Genomic DNA, 20847 nt, shown 5'->3' on the forward strand with positions numbered 1-20847 from the left:
TTTTCAGTTGCATGGACAAACTTTTTGCAAACACTGCATCGGAGATTTGAGGAGTAATTTTTTCCGTACCTTTGGTTGTTGTTTCTATAACCTCCTTTTCCTCTTCCACGTCCGCGGTAGAAATTTCTGGGTCCTTGAGTTGACGTCGAACCTTTCTCGTACTGCGAGTTGGATGACGATCCCCCTCTGGAGCTTTCTTTTCTGGCTTCTGTATTTTTCTTCTCACTGAAATTTATTTTTGATTGAAATGCCTGCTCCAATGGTTGCTCCGCGAACCTATTTATCCTTTTCTCGTGCGCCTCGAGTGAACCCATTAATTCGTGTACCGAGAGAGTCGATAAATTTTTGGACTCTTCAATGGCAGCGACGATGTGATCGAATTTGAACGGTAAGCTCCTTAAAATCTTTTCTGCAACTCTTTTATTTTCTATGGTATCTCCATAACTACTAATTTGATTTACTATACCAGTAACTCTTGAAAAGAAATTATGGATAGTTTCATTTTCTTTCATAAGTAGATTATCAAAGTCTCGCCATAAGTTTTGTAGTTTAATGGAGATTACCTTTTCTGATCCTTGGAATGCTACTTTGAGAATATTCCAGGCCTCCTTCGAAGTTTTCGCCACCGAAATTCGAGGAAAAATAGTTTTGCTTACCCCTTGTTGTAGAAATAGTAGTGCTTTAGCATCCTTCTTCTTGTTTTCTTTGTACTCCTTTTTCTCTGCATCCGTCCATGACGATAGAGCTTCTGCCGACTCGGGTACCTTATAACCATCTTCTACAAAATCCCATAAGTCCTGTGAAATGAATAATGTTTTCATTTGTAAACTCCAATAATCATAACTCTCACCATCAAAAATTGGAATTAGACTTTGGGCATAATTGAAACCTTGAATACTTTGGTTAATTGCCATGGGTAGAGTTTTAGGATTACTGGGATAGGTTTGCTCTGATACCAAATTTGTTGGCGCAATGCGGAAATGTGATGGGTTTATGGAAATGAATTTAGGAAGAGAGGTTGGTTAATTGAAAGGTGAGGCTTATATTAATATGAAAATGAAAATATTACAAGAGGCTTGTGTAGCAACTTTGGCTTACACTAGTTGTTTACAAAGAGGCACTTTGGCTCTTACTCTAAACTCTAGTTCTCACTCTTACTACTTACTCACTCACTTGAGTTGTGGATGACCACAAAGGCCAACATTTGCTTCTATTTATAATACTTCATGGCCAACTACTAAGAATACTCTAGACTTGGAAATCTCTAGAGCTAATTGACCTAGATCATTCTAGAGAAAGAATTCTCTAGATACACATGATGGAAAATGTCTTAGAAGACTCTAGAATGGACTTGCACTCTTTTTATCTTAGAAGAGTCTAGATATCTCTAGACTGGGCCTATGCATTGAGATAAGCCCATGGGAGTTATAGTTAGCTATCTAGATAATTCTAGATTTACCCATCACAATTATCAAATGTTTTTAACAGAATTCCAGTACAAAATCAAGATAGTCCTAATAACCAAATAAACAACAATCATCAAACTGAAGCGAAAGAGGAAGCAAAAGTTGGCATCAGTCTGTGAACCACATGGTAATTCCCCATTATATGTACCGGTGATTTCCTCGAGTTATAGTTCTATCTGTCTATACAAACTTAGGTTATTTTTATTTGGCACCCAAGTACATGACATGACCAGAGTTTTCATTGTCAACCAATTTTATCCCATCTTAGAGCCTAATACCTGTACCAACAGTTGACAATAGCCAACCCCATTTACTTTGTGATTGCTATACGTATAAATTTATAGACCCCTTCACCAGTATGGGTAGCTTCCACTTGCATTAAAAAAAAACTGCAACACCACTAAGTGTTAACTCAAGTACAGATACATCTAAAATTCGACATATTCGATAAAACAAATTAATCTTCAATAATAACACAGGAAGTTCAATCAGCACCCAAACCCCAAATCAGCAATACACATTGACAAAAATCTAAAATTTTCCATTTTTTCTGTATTCCAATCAAACATAAACACAAAATAAATCCACGAAGCATATCGACTGAAAAGTTTCTTAATGTAAATCTGTAAACCAAACATATATAGAAGTCACTGACTAAACAAGAGTAACCATAAGTATACCATGTAATCAGTAGTAATGAATGGATCGCTTCAGTATCGTCTCAATATCATCTCTTTGTAGGGAAACTCTAGCAACCAATCTTCCGACCCTCCAGATCAGACCAACACTAAAACCAAAACAAATCCAGATCAGACCAACACATACAATCCGATCGAAAAAAACACCAAGAGAGCACTGTTAATTAGCAGTACGATGAGAATCATGAAACTAATACCAAACTATGATGCGGTTAAACCCATCTTTATGAAGTTGCATATAATTTCCTCAACCTGAAAGACTAAAAAAATAGATAAAAAAGAAAGAAAAAGAGAGGGGGGGGGGGGGTTAAATATCAAGATAGAATTATAATTAATTTCATAATTAGATTCAGGGGTTTTGATTCTTACACCAGGAGAAGAGATCTTCAATCCACTTGAGGAGGAAATAGAAACCGAAACACCTTACTGCATAAACGGGAGAAGAAATTAAAATTGTTCATAATACTAAAATTCTATCAAATTTATGAAACAAGGACAAGATTGATACTACCCTGATGATTTCAGGAGTAAAGTAAGCAGATCTTGAGTTACAATGTTTGCTTTTGATTTCTGCTGATACATAGGTTTTGATTTTGAGGTAGGGTTTTTGATTTCTGCTGAAGGATTGGATCGATTGGGATGCTTTTGATATAGGCTCGCAATTCATCTGGATGATTCATGATTTCACTGCATGAATCAAATTCAAAGAAGAGAGCTCTGAGAGAGAGAGAGACATAATATTGTTTGGGTAGAGAGGCGGAGATAGAAAATGCGAAGTGAGAACTCTCGTATTTACATGGAGATCTACTTTTTTACTAAAACACCCTCCAATATTACCGCTAGGGGTAAGCATGGGCCGGTATGGACCGGTTTTTACCTCATCCGCATCCAATCCAATACACTACGGATTTCAAATTTGGCATCTAATCCAGCATCCAACAGATTTGCATCCAATGGATGCATGGATGAAAGGATTGGGTGTGGATAATCCAATGGATTTATGTTAGTTAAGATCTATAATGAAAAAATAAAGTCAATATAGATGATTTCTTATAGAACCTACACATTTTATGTATGTATATAAATATAGAAATGTCACAGACACCACTCCAAGCAAACACCTTAAAAATTCCAAAACTATCCATATGTTTTCTAGAAACTATATAAATGCACTTAATCTAACGGGTATGGATGTTCAACGGATTTTCAAGGTTGCATCCGGGTCCAATCCGTTATCCGCTGGATTTGAAAAACCCCATCCACGTCCAACCCATTAGGGAACGGTCCGAGCATCCATCCGCACAAATACGGTTGGTCCCGGTTAAATCCGCGGATTACGGGTAAAATGCTCACCCCTAATTACCGCAACAGCTCGAATTACTTTTCCGGGTGAAACTTCTTCATACGAAAGCCCAATATATTAAGAGAACCATTGGTAGACGTTTTTATAAAGCCCAAGCAGACTCAAAAAACCCATTTTCCACTAGTGAAAGCTCGTTCTATGGGAAAATTTATTTTTGCAGTTAGTAATGGGTCTGTTGGCTATTCTAATTGGAATTTGGAAACTCCAAACAGGCTTGACGCAGTTTCGAGAGCTCAGTCAGAGATTATAAAGGCTAAGCTTAGTGCGGTGAATTTTGTTTGGTCTGATGAAGATGAAATCAGTTGGAAACTCAACAAGCACAAGAAATTTGAGGGCAAAAATATCCATGATAGTCATAGTTAAGAAATTTCTGTCAAATCTTGTTATGAATATATACATCAGGATATGTCTTTCCATGATAGTCATAGTTTCAAGAATATTTGGGGGCAAAAATATCCTCCTAAAATTGCTTTCTTCATATGGTGTGTGTTTCCAAATAGAATTCCGACTAAGAATTTTCTTAGAAGTAGAGGTATGGAAACTGCTGGTGATTGTGTGTTTTGTGGAGAAATTGAAACTACAGATCATTTGTTTATTCATTATGGCTTTTCTCAAGGAATGTGGAATTATTTTAGGAATGAGATTCACTCTTCTTATGACCTTCCTTCCACGATAAAGACTCTGTTGTGTACTTGGCGGGATAAGGATTTGTCGAAGTCGCAAAAGAAGTTATGGGCAATGATGCCTGCTATGATAGTTTGGTCCATTTGGTTGGAAAGAAATGCTAGAGTCTTCTCGGACAAGAAAATGGAGCTACACAGGGATATTACCAAAGCTAAATACTTGTTTTTTCATGGGCTTTATGCTTCGTTGAATTCCAGCAGGTTTCTTTTGATTATGTTATCAACAACTGGGGACTGATGTATTTTCAACCTCCTTAGCTGTCTTTTAGTTTGCTTTCTCTTCTTATATTTTCTGCTTATCTTATATTGTTTCTTTTCTTTTCTGGCTCTCTCGTGTGTTCTTCTTGGGTGGTACAATTCTTTTGTACTCATTTTTTTGATCAATGGAAATTCTCAAAACAAAACAAAACAAAAATTAGGGAGTCCAATCATATTTATTCTGCCATTAAAAAGAGCATGGTGTTGCCTTTGATGATCACAAAGAAAAAGATAAATCAATCCCCATCATAAATTCTTCTCCTTGTGATTCTTCAACCCAAAACCCTATAAGATATTGATTCTTTCAAAGAGAACAAATCTCTTATTTTTCGAGTACCACATCAACAATTAAAAATTTAAAACAGTTAAGTCTAATGGGGAATTATTAAAAAACAATCTGTATGCAAGGTCTTCTTTCTCCTTTATAATACTGAACCACAACAATGAAGGTGATATCGATAGTAATGATATGGACATTGATTTGGAAATCAATCCATCGTCATAAATTGGAAACATTTGGACTTGAAAATTCAGAGCAACATATGTACAAAATTGAGAAAACCAAAGAATTTTCGGAAAGAAATTGTATACATAGAGTATGTCATATATATTTTTTTTTTGGCCAATCAACAATTTCAATTTATTCAAATAAAAATGTGATTACATGATCGCTTACAAGAATAACAAGAACATCAAAATAAATGTGATTTCAATGTATTTCAATTGATAACAAAAACATCAATTTATTCATAGAGTATGTCATACTTGATAAGCAAATACTGGTTCCCGGAGGAGGCGTTCGATGTATCGAATATCTGAGATGATAAAGGCTTAGATGGTGCTCGTTTGGAATTTGGAGAATGGGTGCAAGTTTACGAGACTACTGGTTGGTGTAATTAGTAGGGTTAGTTTTGTCCGAGTCATAAAAATATACTGACTAGGTCTCAATGAACGAGTTAACAACGATCTTTATACTCCTCGGATCACTTTTTGCTCTCTCTTTAACTTGGTTGTCTACTTTCCATATTTAAAGATTTATAAATGAACAGTTGGGTTAGAGATAACTAGAGATGTTTGTTGTCTAAAAGTTAATCTATTATTCTTAGTTGATTACTTCGATTATTAAGTATCCGTTGCGCGATTGATTTAGGTTGTTTTACCTTCGGTTGTTCCACATGTAAAGATCCCTGTACTTATAGTTTACATGGTGGAAGAAAAAGAATTATTCAAGAGCGGAGAACAACGGATTTTCGAACCCTTCAGCTGATATCACCATCACCAAGCCTTAGCTTAAATCTTAACTCACAAAGCTCTTAATGGACCGCGCAAAAAAACAGCTAAAAACTGCCCCCTGGTATTCTTTTTCATGATGAGGCCCAAAAATGGCTCTTAAGTGGTTTTTTTTTGGCGTAGAGAACCACTGCTTAATTCACTGATGAAAAATGAAATAGTGGCCCTAAGTAACTAGTAAGCTACCCTTGACAAATTTTGTGATTATAAATTTTTGACACCCACTTAACTGGGCAGTGCCAATACCAGCATAGCCGAGCACAACACGCTAAAATTTGAGCACATTTCTGATTTAGCCCAGCAAGGCACATCATGTTAGTTTGTGGGCTGGACTGGGATAGACTATAGCCCACACAGTAGCCCAGCCCAACAGACGACACAGAAAAGCACGTGACATAGTACATCATGTTAAAAAAACACGTCACAGTATGCATAAAGCACTACATAACATGGGACAGTACATCACATTTTGTGTATATTTCACAAAATAGTCTTTGTTTTTGTCAACTTTTGACATTTTATCATCGTTATGTGGGCTTATTTTATAACAACACATATAATATCTAAATATTTGGAACATATTTATATTAGAAAACATAAAATAAATGTGGCCGGAACAACGCAGCAATGCACAACAAGGTTATTTTTGTGGCACAGCCACAGAACAGTATGCCGTCTAACCATGGCACTGCACGGCATGCCTTATTCTCCGACACACCGCAACACGACATGCAGCACGTTGGACACGTGACTTTGTGGGCTGGGATGTCACGTCTTACACTTATCAGTTAAAGCAACATTATTCCTTTAATAGGCATCAAACTAGAATCTCTAAATACGGTTTTACCGCGACAGTTAAAGCAACATTATTCCTTAAATAAGCATCAAACTATGATCTCTATACGGGTTTTACCGCGTGAAATTTTGTTGCTTTACGTGACCAACTAGAATTAGGTAACCGAATTCACAAACGATCTTGCTATATATACTACTAGCAATTTGATATTGTCTCTTTTATATGCAAACTGTAATCATGGCGGAAACTCTTCCCAGAGACATCTTAGATAACATATTTTCTCGCTTACCAATCAAATCCGTCTTGCGGTGCAAACGAGTTTGCAGACCTTGGAGAACGATCATCGGCAACAATGTAGGTCTCCTTTTAACGTTTCATACTATACCGAAGACGACCAGCCATCGTGTGACAGAACCCTACTACGGTGATCCCAAATACGAAACTAAGGTCGAGGAGTATTATTCTAAGAATACACTTACACCGTTAAAGGCTGTTTGGGAAGCCTATGCCATGATTGGTTCATGCAATGGTTTGGTATGCTATAAAGCGATAAATCATTCAAAATATTCTAATGATTATCTTAATTTTATATGTAATAATCCCATAACTGGAGAGGCTGCTTATATTTCTGTATCGGAGAACCAAGGGCGGTATTTTAGAAGTCCGGTGGGTGGTTTCGGTTACGTTGGTTCAACCAATGAGTACAAGGTTGTTCGAATCCACTTCAAGTACTGGGGGGGAATTGTTCAGGTGTACACTCTTGGGAGTCACCTTGGATGGAGAGACAAAGGAAATGTCCCTCCCCTGAGTCCCATTTTCTCAACTAAAGAGTCAGGTGTCTTTGCTAACGGAGCCCTTCATTGGATTAATGACTGTGAACAAATATTAGTATTCGGTTTGGCTGATGAGGAATTTTGTTTCATCCCATCCCCTCCTTATTATACTTATAATAATAACTGGCTATATTCTAGTTTCAAACTCATCCTACTTGGAGGTAATTTATGTGTTGTTCATTCGAACTATGAATTTACAAGTAGACGGCTAGATATATGGGTGCTTAAGAAGAATATCGGTACTAGTTGCGGCAATGCAAAAAGAAAACGGCGAGAGAACTACTACGACCAGACATGGAGCTGGAGTAAAGAGTACAGTATAACATGGGAAGGTGAAGTCATGTACACACCGTTTGTTGTTACAAAGCTGAATACAATTCTATTGTGGCAAAATGGAACGAGTGATCTCTACTATTATGATCCGAAGACGTCAAAGTTGCAAAGATATTGTGACGGATACCGCGGTTATGTGTATGATCAAGCAATTCCTCACATGAACAGTCTTGTTTCGCTGAAAGAGATCGGAGAAACTTCATATAAATACAAGAAGATGATGCTTGGGTGGACTTCGGAGCTCAGTACAGAGAGTAAGTCAGCTCTGGTCAACGTTTAAGATTCTATCCATGCTTTTGATACAGTTTCATGCAAATTTGTGATTCTAACCATACTTTTGATATTGCATCTCTTTCTTTTAACCATTTCGACGAACACTCAAATCTATAACTAAGAAATCTAGGAACCTTTAACCAGAATTGTTTGCAAAAGGTAACGAGTTTTTTCCTAAGATTTTATGAGTTTCCAGATAGTTTAAGAGATCTAACAGCAGATGCCATATAATAATAAGGAAACAAGTGGATCATGGATGTAACTTGCAGAACCTGATTTTTTCTTCCAGATTCATCCGAAGGTGATGATGGGAGGTTTCAGGACAGAAAAAGAATAATCATATCATACAAAAAAAAACATGAAGGACAAAATCACGGCTCTGTCAAAGCCAGATCAGATATTTAACGCCCTGCAGCTCAGTAAGATGTATGGGAGTGTAAATAATGACTGTAAGTGAGGAGATTGCTACTCCATGACTAGATGAGTTAAGAAAAAGTGCAGAATCAATAACCAAAAAGTTACAGAAAAAGCTACATAGTGGGATGTATTGCTGTAGATGCTAGACAGAAAACAATAGGAAAGATTCATTTCCATCAAAAGGTGTCTTTAAGGTTTTAAAATATAGAAGTAAATATCATGCATTGAATGATAGTTTCTAGATTCAACTTAACTTACTGAAGCAGAACTGTCTCTGACTCAGACAGTCGGACTTGCAGTTGTACCACTAGACTACTAGAACCGAACATATATAAAAAAAGCTTTAAGAAAATACATATCCAGTAGCATTCATACTGAATATATAAACTCGACTAATTAAACATAAACTTAACCATGCCAAAAACAGTTCTATTTGCCATTTCAGTGAGATAATACATCACCATATTTTGTATCCCCTTAAACGCGCGCATTCTCCTGATTCAGCTCTTCAACCCATCTGATTGCATCAAATATCCAGCATTACTCTTCTCTCAGTCTCCTCTATGCTCGAGCACATTCCTGCGTCACCATAAATATTTGAACTTTCTATCATTATGATGAATAACCCATACCAAACTTATTATGCTATATGCTAATAGAAATAAAGCAAAACTCAATTATGTACTGCTAACAAGGACTAAATAGCATATTCACCTGTTTCTCTTCTTCCTCTACTTCTCCTCAAGTTTGTAGTGCTTTCTTTGTTTTTCCCTCTTCCCACAGCAGTAGTAGAGTTTAGTGAAACCAAACTTTCGAAATAACTCACTGCACTTCCCACGTCTAGGTGATGGATATTTATTTTTCTAAAATTTCCAAACTTTGGATCACATAAAATGAGCAGACCCCGTGCTTTGTTGAACAAAATTTCACCATTCTTAAAAGACGTCAAATAAAAACAGGATGTAAACACTGTAATATCAGGCGTAATGGTATGAAATTTAGTCCAAGACTCTGCGACTCCATGATCCAGCATTACCCATACTTCAAAACTATCATTACCATAAGAATGTACACAAAGATACCCTTCCAACACTCCCATATCTACAATGTAACTGTGCGTCTTTGATAGTGTCATTGCTAGTGTTGTAGGTAATAGTATTTCTTTGAATCTTTCGTCGTGGATATCCATTGAGATTATCATTGTAGAGGATGCTTCTTTATCTATCCCCCCAAACCAATGAAGAGATCCATTAAAAAACAACCCTGATAACGCTCGAGTAGACAAAAACCATGCTCCTGCTCGATGACTACGTAACTTATAATGGATGGGTTGAAGGCTTTTCCATGAGTTTGATTTCAAAGAATACACTTGCACTGAAGTAGTCTCCTCATTCCGAAAAAGCTCTACCAACTTGTAATCGTCGGCCACATAATCATAACCAAAACCATGATAGCATCTACGCAGATAGCTATATTTTGTACCTAATTTGGGTAATTTCTTATATTCCTTTGTGGCTGGGTTCCACAGAAAATATAATTGCATTCCATGGCTCCAAAAGTAAACCACGCCATTGCACGAACCCAACAATTCAATACGCTTTAAAGACTTGTAGGGGAAATCCATTTTAATGAAATCATTATCATCAGATTCATGCAATAATGAATCGTAACTTATAGAATACACATTTTTAGCATCACCACTTTTGAACATGACACTGGAGTTGTTTGTTTGGGTTATAGTAGTACGATTGAGATGAATTTTAACGAAATCAGGATCAGAAATGAGTTGAAACCAACACTTACAAACACACTTACAAACAAATGCTGATCTGACAGGTACTCTCAGTAGAATGTCGAGGTAGATCTCTTCTGGTAGACTTGACATGATTGCTCTTCCTTCTCCTTAAAGCTTTTGAATTTCCGGCAGAGGAAGAATGGATGGTAAAAGAAACTAGGGTTTCTTCGTTCTGAAATTGGGTTTTTATTCTTTCAGAGGAAAGAAAGAATAAATGCTAGAGTCGGCAGAATTTTATTTTAACCGTCTAGACATTGGTAGGTGGCCCTAAGCAATTATACAGTTGTCCTCCAAACACTCCCTCATCAGATGAAGGCAACCGTCTTCCTTTAATCGGAACCCTAGATATTTTTGGAAGCCCTCCAGAATTACGATATTCCAAATTCACGAACGATTTTTCTTTATATATACTGTCTCTCTTGTATAGAAAATAAGATAAAATAAAATAATTCTCCTCAATCTTGAAATCATGGCGGAGCAGGAGACTCTTCCCACAGACAGCTTAGAAAACATATTTTCTCGCCTATCCACTGGTGTCCTTTTCACGTTCAAAAAAACAAGACCGGGTAGTACAAGGGATCATGTAACAAAAATCTACTATGGAGATCCTCAACACGAAGGTAAGATCAAGAAATACTATTCCGAGAATACACTTACATCGGTAGTCCCTACGGTGGCTATTTTGGAACCCAATGGCATGGTTGGTTCATGCAATGGTTTGGTTTGCTATAAAGCAGTAGATCCAATATATTCCAAAGACGGTCTTGCCTTTAAATGTAACAATCCCATAACCGGAGAGACTGCTTATATTCCTGGGTTGGAGAACCGTGGGCGAAGTTTATTACCACCGGTAGGTGGATTCGGTTATGTTGGTTCAACAAATGAGTACAAGGTTATTCGAATCTCTTTCAAGTATTGGGGGCCATATTTTCAGGTATATACTCTTGGTAGTCATCTTGGATGGAGAGACAAAGGATTAATTGTCCCACCTGATCGAACCTTCGAAGCTGACGAGTCAGGTGTCTTTTTTAATGGAGCCCTTCACTGGATCAACGTGAAAGGGTTTAAGTATAAGCAGATGATTTTAGCTTTTGGGTTGGCCGATGAGTAACTCTGGTACATCCCATCCCCTCCTTATATCGGTAGTGATAGGGACTGTAGCAATTCCAAACTCATCCTACTGGGAGGTAATTTGTGCGTCGTTCATTCAAACCACCAATCTGAAAATACTAAAAATAAATGGCTAGATATATGGACTTTTAAGAGTGAATCGGCGAAAGAAAAACAACCAGAACTTTGCTACGACCACACATGGAGTTGGAGTAAAGAGTACACTATAGCATGGGAAGGCCATATTATGTACACACCATTCGTCCTTACAAAGCGGAATAAAGTTTTATTGTGGCAAAATAGAACGAGTAATCTTTGTTGTTATGATCCTAAGACATCAACTTTGCAAAAATATTGGATTGGAGATGAACACAGTAACTCTTACGTTCAAGCGATTCCTCACACAAACAGTCTTGTTTCGTTGAAAGAGCTGGGAGAAATTTAACTACGATGGTGAGAACATCAACATTAAGATGTGCTCAAGGTAAAGAAAAAGCACGAGGAAGCTGATAAGAAATCTTAATTTATAGTCTTCATAATATAACAGTTGCTTAATTTTGGCGAGGTATTTGTTTTAAGAAATCTTAACAGTTGCTTAATTTCTTAGTAGTTTCGCCTAAGAAGCTCATTTTTATTTTCTTCAAGTGCTATGACACATAGAAAAAAGTGTTAATTTAATAATCCAATCATTTAGGAAATCAGTGCTAAAGGATCCAGTTTTAAGAAACAACACCGTGTCCCTCTAAAAACAAAACTAGAATGATCAAGTTAAATCTCTGAACTTCCAAAAAAGAATTAAGAAGTACCACTAGGACATAATTTGCAAGTGCAGTGGTACAAGTGCAAAATCTAACAGCAGATGCCATATCAGAATAAGAAAAAAACTAGATGAAACTTGCACAACCTGATCATACAAAAACACACAATGCACAAAATCATGGCTCTGTCAAAGCCAGATTAGATATTTAACGCCATGCAACTCTGTAAGATGCATAGGAGTGTAAATAACGACTGAAGAGTGTAAGTGAAGAGACTGCTATTGCATTTACCAGCATGATTGGATGACTTGAGAAAAATTGTGGAGTCAATTAACCGAAAAGTTACTGAAAAGCACATAGGAAGATGTATTGTTGTAGATGCTAGACATGAAACAAAACAAAAGATTCACCTCAACAAAAGATGTCTTTAAGGTTTTAAACTAACGGAAAATACAATTATCTTCTTTATTTCCGGGTAAAAGTGAATAATTGCACCATAGTTTCTAGATTCAACTTAACCTACCGAAGCAGAACTGTTTTGGACTCAAACATGCACTCTTACTAATACTACTAGAAACGAACATATTTTAAAAGCTTTAGGAAAATACATATCCAGTTGCATTCGTACTGAATATATATCAAGATGATAAGACATTAACTCGACTAAACATAAACTTAACCATACCCTAACTAATTCTATTTTCCATTTTAGTGAGATAATACATCACCGTACGTATCTGGTATGCCCTTAAACACGAGCACTCTCCTGATTCAGTTCTTCATCCCATCTGATCGCATCAAATCCAGCATTACTCTTCTCTCAGTCTCCTTTATGTTCGAGCCCGTTCCTGCGTCACCATGTAGGATCGAGCAAGAGAGAGGAGAGCACAATGCGAAAGCAAAAAACGACTACATTGATAATCAGTTTGGTGTACAATTCTTATGGCTCAATAGCCTACTTATAGTCTCACAAACTTGACGATCACATAAAAGCAATTTCCTACTAAAAACAAACTCTAAATAAAGCACACTTTCCTAGCATAAAACAAGCTCTAAATAGAATTCTCCTAGAACTTTCTAGAACCAAAACACCATATCGTGGTTTAACTTCCAACATCCTCCTTTAAACCAAGATATCATTCAACAAGAATTTCGTAACCCTCTTCTTCCATTGATCGACGTTTGCACGTCCTTGTCTTTTCTCATTTTCCATTCCTCTTCTTCCTTTGATAAACGTTAACACGTTCTTGTCTTTTCTCATATCAGAATTCCGTCATCATTATCAAATCAGCAAACACAAATTCACAAACCTCTTTTCTTCCTTCACATTGTTCTTCATCGCAGCGGAACACCCACTACAAAAAACCCGAGCATTTGCAACCATACTAATTTAGTTGCCTAAAATGAGTTTTGAGTTGCCGAACAAAAAGGCAACTAATGCTAGTTGCGAAGCTTTAGTTGCCGTATGGGGTGTTTCCAAATGCAAAGGCAACTACTAAAAATTCTAGTTGCCATGCAAACTTTTGGCAACTTAATTTCTGGTAGTCAAATACGTCATTTTTTAAATGCCATAGATTAGACCCACTCGTTTTCTCAGTTGTTACTTAGTTGCCGAATATTCTATCAACTACAGTTTTGTAATTGTCAGGTACTTGCCAAACAATATGGCAGCTGAATTTACATGTTGTTGTGAATTTATTTAGCAATTAGTTTGTAAATAGCCAAATATTGTGATTTCGTAATTGTGGTAGGTTAAAGCAACTGAGTGGTAGTTGGCGAATAGTTACCAAATCATTCAACAAGTAACATTGGTAGTTCCCAAATCATTCCATAACTAAGATTGAGAACAACAACAACAACACATTGGGAGTCGCAACAACGCATGGAGAATTGAAATTGCTTTCCCCCACAAAAGCTTGGAACAATAAATGCCCAATTGGTCAAAGTTCAACGCGAATTTCAATTTCTAGGTTCTAGTGGGAATTTGAATTGCCTTACGCGCTTCTACAAATGTTCAGAACAATGAATGTTCAGTTGGTCAAAGTTCAGACCGATACAAATTCCTAGGTTGCACGAGGTTAGGTTTTCAAGCCAACATCAATACAAAATTCGAAATTATAAAATTGCTAGTTTGCTATAAATAAATCGAAAAATTAATTCAGAAAATAATTATTTTTATAATTGATAAATACATTTATTATTTTAATTACAACGATGAGATACTTAAAAGATGAAAAGAAAAACTGATCACAGTCTAATGGTACAATTCTGCTTGGTCAGCTCGAAGAAACGTCCAATTTTAGATGAATCTCAGGAGTCTAATCTTAGACGGAGGAGGGTCTGGATTAATTGTCTCACTTTCATTTATCCCACTAATAGCATTTTCGGGAACAAATGGTCCTCAATAAGAGATGCACTGCAAAACGAAAACCACACAAAAAAGGTAAATATGATGAAACAGTGGTATCCAGTGAATATTTTACAAACGGTGGTCAAACACTACACCATAAGAAAATCAACCACAAGATTTTCACTCGTGCACAAATTTCAGCCTTTTCAGAGGTCATACTAACCATTTAAGATAACACAATTAGTAATGACCATGTTGCATTGTTGCTAAACTTCAAAATTTCGACTGCATGATCTGTATTGGAACCATACGACAGCCAGATAGTATTCCAAACATGTTGAAAGTTTAATTTTTTTAAAAGATCCACTGCACTTACTAACCAACTATACAAGCTTAGCCAACAATGTCATGAACAGACCAATATCAAGCTATGCGTCTTTCCTATATAAATCCTTCCAATAACTAGTTTTTAAGATAAGTTTCAATTTTTTCCATCAATTACTAATAAATGTACTGTAAAATCCCAAAATTACAAAACAAATAGAAAAGAACTCTTACCATTTCCTGAGAAAGAGGATTAGCACCACTAAGTCTACATTGTTTAACAAAAAAATTTTGTGGCTGACCTATCTGACTATGAAATTGGTCCTTCTCAAATTCCAAGTATAAGACTCTGTATTCCCAATATCTAATACGTAGTAGTCATATAAACCACCGTCGATAAAACCCAGTCATTCCGGTGATTTTATAGATCGATGTAGCTATTGAGTATTAGTTTAAGGAAATCCTAAATTCAGAACTGATTATGGAACTCTTTGTTGTTGAAAAGTTTGGGTATCTTTCTTCTTCACAGGAGATTATCATCTCTAATCAATACCAACTTTGAGTATCAGAAATCTTGGCCATCCAAAATTGTTGATGCAGACGATATTTGGTTTTTCTGATTTGTTTTCTTTTTCTTCATCTCGATTTGGGGATAGAAGATGTGTTTTAGAAAGAAAAATAGATGAAATCGAGTTAGGGTTCATATTTTGCATTGTTAGGTTACTGAGTGAGGGAGATGAAGGAGGCGGAGAGACATAGGAGAGGCGAGAGTGAGATAACATATGAATTAGGTTAATGTTTTAGGTTTTCTCTATCTTCTTCTATTATATACTCTTTTGGGTTCTCGGGTACCTAAACATAAAGATGTACGGCTGCGATTAGTAACACGAGCGGAAACCGCGTGCACATCTCTTAGATGTAATTATATGTAATGTAGTTGGGTTGGACTATTTTTATTTCTGACACCATTTTCATCAGTCTCCAAAGATATAAGAGTTAGCTTAGCTCCAAGTGTCCAAAGTAAATCTAATCTAACGGTTCTCATGGTTTTGATAATAAAACACAATTTTTAAGATTTTTTGAACAGTGTGACACCATTGTATAGGGGTCCAAAGTTTTTAGTAGTAATTTTTTTTAAATTTTAATACGTACACTCCATTAGTGCATTCATAAATAGGAACAACACCAGTAATACGAACTTGAGTATTGGACAGGTCTACAAGGTACGATAATTTTTCTGATTCATTTCATTCTCCTTTTTTACACTTTTCAAGTGGATTTGTTCAGATATTGTTGACAACGGAGAATACCTTTTCTCCTTGACCGAATAAATTCTAAAGACGAATAATATAATACGGAATCAGCTTATGTAATTTACTAAGCATTTTCGATGAGAGGAAATGAAATACGAAGATAACAGGGAATTACGTCTTATACTTAATATTCTCCGGTGAATATCTAAGCATTTTGATGAGTGCCAAATATTATATATATTTATCCCTTTTTGTTGGCATTTAACTCATCTTTTGTGCATTAATTCTACATTTTATCCCATATTCTGTATTTTCTTTGTTTTCAAGAATAAATATTTTTATTAATTAATTTTGCATTTTTAGGTAATAAATAAAGTTTGGATGAATAGCGGAGCGGAAAAGAGCAGAAAAGTAGTGAAAAGCCGGGAGGAATTACACAATGAAGCCGCGAAGAATGTTGTGCACAAGACCAAAAGGCTAGAAGTGGGCTTGAAGAAGAAGAATTGTCCTTAAAGAAGATATGGGCTTGGCATACCCAAGGCCCAAAACCCTTACTCAAACACATCTCCACTATCCAAGCCCGTCTCGGATTTCAGCCGTCAGATCGAAGCATCTCAGCATCCTACGGTCGCTCCATCATCGCACATCAAACTCCGAAGCCCCCGCTTTACATCGCAACGCCCATCTCCATCTTGGGTCGTCCGTTTTGCTACATCCCTTCATCCGACGGTCGCTCCACGCTTACCTCCGTATCGCCGTTGGATCCACCTACCATCTTCACATCCGACGGATCTCCTCGCTGCGCATCAACTTCAGATGATTCCGCTCAACACCTTAGCCATCAAACCCATCGACCCAAAACAAACACCCACCTTCTTCTTCCCCAACACTCACTTCCCCCAAATTTCTCCTCTTCCCCCGACCATGGCAGACACTGCCATGTCTGCTCCGCCGTCTCCATCTCCACCACGACCACAAGGACACCACCACCATCACCTACCTCTTCCCTAGTCGTGTCTGTCTTGTTCTTAGCATTAATTTTTGATGCTACCAAGAAGACAAACATAGCTAGGGTTTCACAGTGGAGAGAAGAAGGAAATTGGAGCAGCGTTCGAGTAGAGGATTAGCAGAGGAGGAGAAGTACAAGCATGGGTCGAGTCTATTTGCATCAGAGAGTGAGTTTAATTTTATTTTTATCGAAACCCTAATCCTGCTGATTTGGGGATTTTCAATTTAGGGTTTGTAGAAATTTAGGGTGTTGTAACAAACTATAAATTGATGTTATGGGTGTTGTAGAAATCATCTCTGGGCTAGCCAGTGAACAATATTTGCAACCAATTTTCATTATCCAAATTCCTTTTTAGCTACAGTTGACTGTGTGCAATTTGTGTGTATGTTGTATCTTAATTTAGCTTATTTGATGAATGCTGTTGTTGTACTCATGTCTAGCATGAGCTAATTCACTCCAACTAAGGATCTGATGAAGCCTAGTGCACTGTTAGATGATGCATGGTTAGGATAGTTTTCTTGATGCCTGTTTTGCTTGAGCAATGGGAAGTACTCAGTGCTCTGGCATGCCTGTGATTGATTGTGCTGTCAAAAGACAGTCAATGCTAGGGGCATATCAGTGAGCAAGCTGATTTTCCTCCCATTCTAGATGTATGCATAGGATTTCCAACTCAACCTAGATTGCATTTCTTGATTAGGGCACAAGGTGGATTCAATTGCCTTAGTAACTTCACACAGTTCTGCATTTTTCTCCTTTTCTGTCACTGTTGCTCAATACCTTTGCCTTAGGCTGCTGCCTTTGTTTCACTACCACTGTTACCTTGCCTTGCTCACTGCTATAGTGCTTTGCATCCATTGATAGCTTAGGATAACTTCTTGTATGATCCCACTCCCTGTGGACAAACCCCTACTCATCCCTATACTATAAAATTTGGCTTTGTATACTTGCAAGAGTTTTGTGTGCTCCCCATTTTCACACCAAGTTTTTGGCGCCGCTGCCGGGGAGCTGGCTGCCATATTTTAGAAATTTTCATTGCTATTCTGTGGCCTTGTTGTGCTTGAAGTTGTCTGAGATCACTGCAATCTTGTTCACTTGCAGGTGCCACTGAGTTGCTGCTGCTGTTGCTGCTGCTGGTGAACCAAGCCTGCTGCTGCCAAGCCAAAGCAACTGGGCTGCCAACTGAAGCTGCTGGGCTCTGCCTTCTACTGGTGGGCTTGTACTTCTCTGATCTGGGCTTCACCAACTTCAACTAAACTGGGCTTGCCAAGTGCTGCTGGGCTCTTCCTTCTTTGTTGCTGGGCTCGTGGTCTTCTGTGAGCTGGGCTTCGTTGCTGCTGCTGCTGGGCTCGAGCGTGAGCTGCTAAGGACGATCCTAAAGCCCAACTGGGCTGTGCAACTAAAAGGGAACAAAAGCCTAACTGGGCTTCCCTCCTTAACCAAGTAAGCCTAAACCATGAGTAACCCACTTGGGCCCCATTAAATATTCATTTTGGGTATGTAATAATTAATTTATTTTTAATTTGGGCTTGTAATAATTATTTTTATTTTTATTTTTATTTTCTTTTTCTTTTATTTTCTTTTATTTTATGGGCTTGTAATTATTATTATTGTTTTTATTTTCTTTTATGGGTTGTGCTAATTTATGCTAGGTTTAGTTCAAAAACTTTCCAAAGCCCAATTTTAAACCAAAAACAAAATCCCTTATTAAAACCAAAATTCCACTCCTTAAAACCAAATTCCACTTAACCCTTTCAAAACCAAATCTTCATAAATCCTTATGGGCCCTGTTTCTCCCTTATCTGTGGGCTTGTTATTTCATGAGTGGGATATGATTGTAACCTTTAGAGACCAATCAAATAGACTAGTTAGAGTAAATCAAATAGACCCAATTGACATACCCACAACTTCTGAGGAAAACACACCGGACCAATCTGAAACAATGGGAGAACCCCGTACCCTCAAGGATTATATGTACCCAACTAGAGCCAGTCAACCTTCTTGTATTGTGCTACCCGAGGCTAATGGCCATTATGAGCTGAAATCAGCACAATACAGATGCTTCCTATTTTTAGAGGTGTTGAGAATGAAAACCCGTACCACCACGTGAGAGAATTCGAGGAAATTTGTGGAACTCTGCGTTTCACTCAAATGTCCGACGAAACCCTAAAGTTAAGGCTTTTCCTTTCTCCTGAAAGATAAGGCAAAGGCCTGGCTTATGCTTTACAGCCTCAATCCATCATGACATGGGATGACCTCATAAAGGAGTTTTTCAAAAAGTTTTTCCCGAATCACAAGACTGCGACAATTCGTCAAAGTCTGAATAGCTTTGTGCAATTAGAGGGTGAGACCTTAGCTAGATACCTGGAGAGATTCAATGAATTATTGCTCCAATGTCCCCATCATGGTTTTGAAAAATGGAGACTTGTGCAAATTTTGTATGAAGGTCTAGATGTGTCCACCCGAACAACGGTTGAGTCATGTGTAATGGTCTATTCGTAGACAAAACTGCTGATGCGTCTTGGGACTTCTTGATTGAAGTAGCTGAAAAGACGCAACAGTGGGAATCCATCCGTGAACCCAGAAAGACTACTCCGAAGCTAAGGCTTTTAGGATTGAAGCAGATTTCGAGGGAAGAGCAAACATGGCATCAATAGTTAGGAGATTAGAAGAGTTAGAACTACATAAAAATTCAAAACCTTCCACCACTACTCTCCGAGAACATGTCGCTTCGTCTGTATGTGCCGCTTGTAACGATCCCAACCATCAATTCCAAAATTGTCCCGATTTGCTTGCAGTCCAGGAATCTAGGCTTGAACAGGCACATGCCATGTTTCAAAAACAAGAGCATAACCCCTATTCACAGACCTACAATCCAGGATGGAGAAACCACCCTAACTTTTCATGGTCCAAAGGACCCACTCAGGGAGGACCATCTCAACCCAATCAGAGCTATCAAAACAATCAGGGATCTCAGAACAATCAAGGTTATCAAACCTAGGAACCCTCAACAACAATCAAACTCTCAACAATCATATCCTCAACACAATACCGACAAGAGATTATCCACCCTAGAGGAGATGTCCAGAGTCTGATGCAAGTCAGAAAAATCTTGATCAAAAGATGGTCAAATGTGATTCCATGAGAGAGAGAAAAGGGTACTTCCTAGCCAACCCCAACAAAATCCAAAGAGGATATTTCAAACAGGCACAACATCCTGCACTGAAACCTCACCCGATCAAGTCCATGCCATTACCACCCTCCGAAGTGGTAAATCATCGAGAACAACGTGGGCGAACCTAATGAATCTGATACAAATTCCACGCTGTCTCCACAACCCCAGAAAACCAAAGAATCTGAGCAAGTTGGAAAGCCTGACAATTCTACTGCTGTGAATGTCCCTTTGCCAACTCATTCTCCTGTTGCCCCATTTCCTCAAAGATTGATCTATCAACAGAAAAGTACCCATTATAATGAGATGTTAGATCTGTTCAAGAGAGTCAACATCAACATTCCTTTTCTTGAAGCAATTAGGCAAATCCCTGCTTATGCTAAATTCCTCAAAGACTTGTGTACTCAAAAGCGCAAGCTCAATGTGCAAAAACGTGCTTTCTTAGCTGAACAGGTGAGTTCCATCATTCTGAACAAAACTCCACCCAAGTTTAGGGATCCAGGATGTCCAACAATTTCTTGCACTATAGGAGAACACACGGTCAATAAAGCGTTATTAGACCTAGGTGCAAGTGTTAACCTACTGCCATATTCTGTTTATGAGCAGTTAGGTCTTGGGGAGTTGAAGCCAACATCTATCACTCTACAACTGGCAGACCGATCTGTCAAG

General features: G+C 37.7%; 3 protein-coding genes across 3 annotated transcripts; 2 read left to right on the forward strand and 1 right to left on the reverse strand.

Moving 5' to 3' along the window:
• The first annotated feature begins 6791 nt into the window (after positions 1-6791).
• Positions 6792-8000, forward strand: LOC113274769 (F-box protein At3g07870-like). The gene has a single exon (XM_026524158.1). The coding sequence runs from the start codon at positions 6792-6794 to the stop codon at positions 7998-8000; it is 1209 nt and encodes a 402-aa protein (XP_026379943.1).
• A 711-nt stretch (positions 8001-8711) lies between these two features.
• On the reverse strand, positions 8712-10388 carry LOC113339527 (F-box/kelch-repeat protein At3g06240-like). The gene is made up of 2 exons (XM_026584781.1): positions 9125-10388; positions 8712-8989 (listed from the first exon to the last, which is right to left on the reverse strand). Exons 1-2 carry the CDS (start codon positions 10293-10295, stop codon positions 8937-8939), a joined length of 1224 nt encoding a protein of 407 aa, XP_026440566.1. The 5' UTR covers positions 10296-10388; the 3' UTR covers positions 8712-8936.
• A 286-nt stretch (positions 10389-10674) lies between these two features.
• On the forward strand, positions 10675-11316 carry LOC113274776 (F-box/kelch-repeat protein At3g06240-like). The gene has a single exon (XM_026524166.1). The coding sequence runs from the start codon at positions 10675-10677 to the stop codon at positions 11314-11316; it is 642 nt and encodes a 213-aa protein (XP_026379951.1).
• Positions 11317-20847: the final 9531 nt, after the last annotated feature.

Source organism: Papaver somniferum, chromosome 1, assembly GCF_003573695.1.
Source record: "Papaver somniferum cultivar HN1 chromosome 1, ASM357369v1, whole genome shotgun sequence".
NCBI lineage: Eukaryota > Viridiplantae > Streptophyta > Magnoliopsida > Ranunculales > Papaveraceae > Papaver > Papaver somniferum.